Source organism: Elaeis guineensis, chromosome 9 (genome assembly GCF_000442705.2).
Source record: "Elaeis guineensis isolate ETL-2024a chromosome 9, EG11, whole genome shotgun sequence".
NCBI lineage: Eukaryota > Viridiplantae > Streptophyta > Magnoliopsida > Arecales > Arecaceae > Elaeis > Elaeis guineensis.
Genome location: NC_026001.2, coordinates 18,712,519 through 18,718,518, shown reverse-complemented (window position 1 = coordinate 18,718,518; position 6,000 = coordinate 18,712,519). Strand labels below are relative to the sequence as shown.

The 6,000-nt window shown below is 36.3% G+C and overlaps 1 protein-coding gene across 2 annotated transcripts; it reads left to right on the top strand.

Moving 5' to 3' along the window:
* Nucleotides 1-613: 613 nt before the first annotated feature.
* Nucleotides 614-5,949, top strand: LOC105051372 (succinate dehydrogenase subunit 5, mitochondrial). 2 transcript variants are annotated; one of them, XM_010931774.4, is made up of 4 exons: nt 614-930; nt 3,946-4,250; nt 4,374-4,559; nt 5,708-5,949. In XM_010931774.4, exons 1-4 carry the CDS (start codon nt 750-752, stop codon nt 5,762-5,764), a joined length of 729 nt encoding a protein of 242 aa, XP_010930076.1. In that variant the 5' UTR covers nt 614-749; the 3' UTR covers nt 5,765-5,949. The 2 variants fall into 2 exon arrangements, with proteins under 2 accessions (XP_010930076.1, XP_010930075.1); XM_010931773.4 differs by having other exon boundaries at nt 616-930; nt 3,937-4,250.
* Nucleotides 5,950-6,000: the final 51 nt, after the last annotated feature.

Here is a 6,000-nt window from a genome sequence, read left to right as displayed (position 1 = left end):
CATGGATTCTTTTTTCTATAGATAAAAAATTTATCTAAAAATTTATATTTTTCTAGATAAATATTTTTTAGATAATATTTAGATAGAATATTTATTTATGTTCTTTTACATATGGAATAGTGGCTTTGAAATTAATCTATTGTCCATGTTCTTTTGCCTTACTATTTTCTTGAGTAAGTTGCTAAAATATATTCATATTTTTCATTATATCTTTTATATTTTTAATTTTGAAGAAAGTTGATGATTAAGTTATTGGATATTGAATGATAAAGATATTGGAAATGAGGATGGGGCGCTTTAGGAATAAAATTAAATATCAACTTTATTTGCTGATGGAAAAATGATTTAACTATTCTTTAGGTGGATAAGATTTTCTTTCTATTTCATAGATAAATGCTATCTATAAAAAATAATTTATTTATTTTAAAAAATATAAAAATATTAATAAATCAATTAATAAAAAAATTAATTAATTTTTTATAATATTTATTCACAAAAGAACGGTTTCAAATCGAGATTAATCTCATTCTAGGAATCGTTTCCCTTTGCTTATTTTACCCTACCATTTTAGGAGCTCATCAGCTATACACCCTCTTAAACATCGATTCCTGGTTCCCATTTACCGAAATCGTTTCCCCTTGTTCGCCGCATTCCCTCTCGTCCCAGTTACGGGGGCCTTCTTGTTGTCGATCTCCGTATCTTTCTCAGTCTCAATCGCTGCTCGATCTCTCTTTGGACGCAGGAAGAAAATGGCCTCGACGACGATTCTCCGGTCTCTATCCTCGACGGCTGGCCGGAGGCTCCGCTCCATCTCGACAGCGAGCTTTTCCTCCCTCTCCGCCGCCTCCGCCGCCGCTTCCCGCGGTACAACCACCACCATCAACACCACTAGCATCTTTCGTCCATCCCCCACCGTCAATCGCATATCAGGTTTTGATCCCACCTCTTCCTTCCCCTTTCAATTTCAAGAAGTGGTTCGCACTTCTTCGCAATCCATACGACATAGAATTTCTTCTTGGATTTGCTAAAACTGGTGATCTTGAACGAATTCTTTCTTTCCTTCTTTTCTTTTTTGATGAAAAAATGGCAAGATATCTCATGTTTGTGCAGTTTCTGGAGGAAGGAAAAATTTTGATATAGATAGAAGAGAAATTTATCCGTTTGTAGGAGAAGCTTATAATGATCCATTTTTCAGATTTCTTCACTATAATTGGATGCAGAGGTGATGAGAGGTCCAATGATGGAAGGGATAGTAGTGGATTTGGAAGATCGGATTTGTGAGTTGTCCTATAACCTGTGTATTTTTAATCACTTGAGGACCAATAGATTGCAGGGCGTACATTGTTAGGTTTTTAGAAATGGATGAAGCTTTTGGCAAGGATGAGAAGTGGTCAGAGATTTGAACGGATGGCATACTTGTTTAACTAATCAGCTGGATCTTGAGGGCTAGAAGAATACCAAATGAGTGGAGGGAGAGCATGGTGTTGCCAAAATACATGGAAAGAAGTTTTGGTGGAGTTAGGCTTAAGGACTTTCAAAGATTAAAAGAATAGGAAAAAGAATTACTTCATGTAGGCAATTTCAACCATAAAAGCAGTGATAATTTAGCTCGAAGAAGTAAAATCTGCATCTGACTTTGATCAACTAGAAAAGATGAGCAGTGTGAAAGTTAATTTAGTGGTACTGCTGTAGTGCATCATACTAAGGGGGTTTATTAACAATGTTTAGAAATTGTACAGATGAACAAAGACATGCGCTGTATGTAAAGAGCCAGGTGGATTTGCGCAGGCAAGTTTCCCTGAGAACATACTAGGAAAATAACCAACCAGCCTGATTTAGAATTTGCAGTGGCACTTTACTAGGAAAGCCTTTATATATTTGCACTTTGTCAGACATGAACCAACTGCTTGTGTCCGATGGGTTTTTTTTGATTCATGTACGATAAAGACTCCGAACAAATTTATATTTGTTTATTTTTTGAAGGTAGTCATAAAAAATAAGGGTTTAAATTCTATTCTGATAAACAGATGGTTTATGGATTACAACTGTTGAGGAAATCACTTTAGACTCTGTTAGAGGTTAGGGAGGAGAGTTTTTCCAAATAAATCTGTCAATATTCTACTTTATGACTTCAGCATGTTTTCATCTGAAAATTCTGTCCGATCGGATGCTTGGTACTTAACGACGAACTCTGAACAGAAGATCAAGGTCTCCTACTATGTTCTGTTTTCTACAGTTTTTGTTTGAAACAATGATCATTCTAAATCAGCGCATGAGGTTTTCATTGCAAAAGGCAACTGTCAATGAATTTTTTGCCTAGTTAATCTGTTGAGGTGCATTACCAAGTTTTGTTGTAGGCATGAAATCCTCATGCAAAAGAAAAGTTGTCTTAAACATCTAATGTGGGATTCAAGGTGTAGATCGTATATAAATTTCCTTATTCACCTGCACCTCTTTAACCTCCTGTTCTTTTCTTCAATGGGACTTCTTTGCCTCCAATTTCTTGAGTGCAATTAGGTGGTCAACATTGGTGCTGGCATCACTTCGAACCACACACAGTAGGTTGGCCTCCTCCAGGCCCTTTGCTACAACCTCAAAGCCCTGTTCCACCTCTACATCATTATATCCTAGGAGCCATGAGGCTCGGCATTCTCTTCCAATTTTGCACCTATAGCTCACCCAAGAATCATATCGATGAGCTAGGGCATACATGAGAATTTTTTCAACTTTTCCTCTAAATCCAATAGTGTTGACAACCAAATAATAAATATGCTTTCAGAAAATGTAAAATATAATTGAAGGTTTATGCTTTTTTTTTTTCATTATTTTTTTCTTTTTTGAAAACAGGAAAGATAAAATTGATGTCAAATGCAGCCTAGATTGTTTAATAAATACGGAAAATCATCTTGCATCTCATGTTTTTACTCCAAAACAAATGACTGGAAAAGGGCTTTTCCAATAGAAAGCTAAGTTCCCAGGCCTAGGCCTTTGTTCTTTGCTTCACCTTAAGTCCATAGCATGGTAGGCTTGGATATAGCTGGGCAAGTTTGCATTTGTGCTCCCTCATAATTGCACCAAGAAGAGTTGACATTGGGTTATGCATCAAGGTACAGTGGAATCTAGGATTAAATCATCCTATTGGAGGCTGGAGGAAGAGCTAAGCTCCCATCAAAGGAATGATATTTTGATTATACCTCTTACAGGAACAAAACTCAGACATTCTTCTTGTTCTTCCCTAGTGAGAAAACTGACCAACTGGATGCTGCACTTAAACATCATCATTAGTTCTTTCCTTGCAAATGACTACCACTTGTGAAATTAAATAATGTAACTTTTTGAAAATTGAAGTACTTGTGTCCATAGTAAAAACAATTACCATTTATGATGGAATATGAAATGCAGGTCAAACAACCATGAGAATCAAGGCCAAACATTTGTAGCTGCCTATTAGAGAACCGTAGAGTTAAAGTGCCATTTCTTTCTTCTAAACCTGGGCACTAGGTTTAGATAGTCTTGCATGGGTCATGTTTCTCTATGTAAAAACAAGCTTATTTTAGACACATGCCGATAGGCCTAGGTAGAGTGCCATAAAAGAAATAAATTAAGTGTTTACAATGTTTCCACCATGGGGAAGAAAACAAGCAACTACTGTTTATTCCTTGTAATATAATTAATTCTTGAAAATAATTAGTTAATGCAGAATGGTTTATCTTACTGCTATTTTGGTAATCAATATTTGCAATTGGGATGGTGCAAATTCATTTAATCCACTAAATCTGAAGCAATCCTGCATTTTACTTGGTCTCTCTATAACTTTGCACATGGCATATAGAATTCTATACAACATTACTCATATCGCGTTGTACTGTCCTCAATCTTTTGATTTTCTACTCAGGTTTTGGCTTTAACTTGATACTTGTTTTCCCTATGTGCTAGCAATCTCAGATTGCGGCCTTCCTTGCAGATTGAACTTTAGACTTGCATTCTCTTCAAATGTAAGCCAGTTGCCTGCCATAGCTGACCCTGACATAGAAGCTGCATTCAAGGATTTAATGGCCATGAACTGGGATGAAATTCCAGATTCTGTTGTGAATGAGGCAAAGAAGGCACTCTCTAAAGCTACTGATGATAAGGCTGGCCAAGAGGCTTTGACAAATGTCTTTCGTGCAGCTGAAGCTTCAGTGGAGTTTGGTGGGATTCTCGTTACTCTCAGAATGGCGCTTGATGATCTAAATGGTTTAAGTGGTGAGGTCGGTGCATTTTGTCCCTGTTAATTGTGCCACTTTGTGTTAAAGTTATTAGTGTTATTATTGTCAATTTGCACTGTGCTGCTTTGTGGGTTTGCCCTTCTTGTGATTAGTGTTATCTTGCAGAACGTAGGACACTTACCAGATTATATAGAAGGTGCTGTAAGAGCTGCATATGAACGCTACACAGCATATCTTGATTCTTTTGGCCCTAGTGAGGCTTATTTGCGGAAAAAGGTTGAAACAGAGTTGGGAACCAAAATGATACATTTGAAGATGAGATGCAGTGGCATTGGTTCTGAGTGGGGAAAGGTAAAGCTACTTTTTTGTGAAATGCATGATAGATAGCATTTAAGCATATGGTAATGTACTTTGCAATTAAGATCTTGAAATGTACCATAAATATAAATGCTCTTTAAGCACCAAAGTGCTACTTCGAACTCCAACAGGAAATTCTTCAGAGATCATGCTTCTGGGATGAAGATAATAATTGTAAGAAACCTCCATGGGATCAGAGTGGTGATTGAAATATTGTTGGCTATTTATACTATTTAGCAGATCTTCAGCATTATGCCTTAGTCTAGTCTATGCCTATTATATGCCACTATTCTAGTTTGCTTGCCTTGGATTTCCTATACATACGTGGAGAAAACCGATGTTCCTAATGCTGTTGTCCTTGAAATTTCTATCTAGTTGGTTCTCTAGGTTGCAAATATATCACTTGTACTTACAGTTCTATCATTTCTAGTACACCATCAGTGGCTTTTCAGTACCATATGTTCTCTTTTCCATAGGGTGGGGGGAACTCAGTACATTGACCATTTTAAGAGTTATAAGGAATCTTGTTTCATTTAGTTTTTAATATATTTTCAAAAGTTTTCTGACATATTGTTAATGCAAAACAAGTCCTTGTAATCTATGAGATTTACTATAAGCTTTATGTTGGATTCTTTGCTTGATGTCAGAACTGGTATTGCAATAAGCATATAAGGAAAATTATTCAGGGTATGCATTTTTTGGGGTGGATAGGGTATGCATTACGAGGATCCTCAGATAAATTCTAAAATTTTCCATATTTATCATATCAAGATAGCTCTCTGGAATTTCTGCATCTTTCAGATCTTTTAGGTATTGAAACTTTAATTTCATATTTTCTCCCTAAGTGCCATGCCATAATCTAATTCTAAACCAATGAATCATGAGTTCTCCCTTAAAGAAACATTAATTGCAAATCATGGAAAATTTTAGCCTAGTTATTAGGAAATACTCAGTCATGAACGGACCTTGTCAAAGTTGTATGTTTGATTGCTTTAGTTGTTTTGGGCTCTGAAATTCTGAATTTATTTAGTTGTTCAGATAAGATTCAGGAGCATCAGAATGCATGTTTGTCTACACTGTTTCTTGAGATATAGATATGGTATGTAATCAGTCAACTCGTGCTCACCTCTTTTGATTTGCAGGTTACACTTCTTGGCACTTCTGGGCTTTCTGGGTCCTATGTGGAGCTTAGATCTTGAGAAAGATGCCAGAGGGGTGGGCTTCTGTCTTGGCTACTAATGGATGTTTATGAACTATGTTTTAAATAAGAGGATCGATCAGTTGATTCTCAAGTTGTACTTGCAAGTTCAGGAAATCCATAGAAGAATTCATATGATTTTTGCAACTCACCAAAATTTTAATTGATCGCATGAGTCTTCCATTATTTTTGCTGCAGTGATGTGTTGGGTTGTACGTTCTTTGTACTAATTGAACG

Coding starts and splice junctions, on each gene's coding strand:
- LOC105051372 (XM_010931773.4), top strand. CDS start 750: ATGGCCTCGACGACGATTCTCCGGTCTCTATCCTCGACGGCTGGCCGG. Junction 931..3,936: donor CACCGTCAATCGCATATCAG/GTTTTGATCCCA, acceptor CCTATGTGCTAG/CAATCTCAGATTGCGGCCTT. Junction 4,251..4,373: donor TAAATGGTTTAAGTGGTGAG/GTCGGTGCATTT, acceptor GTTATCTTGCAG/AACGTAGGACACTTACCAGA.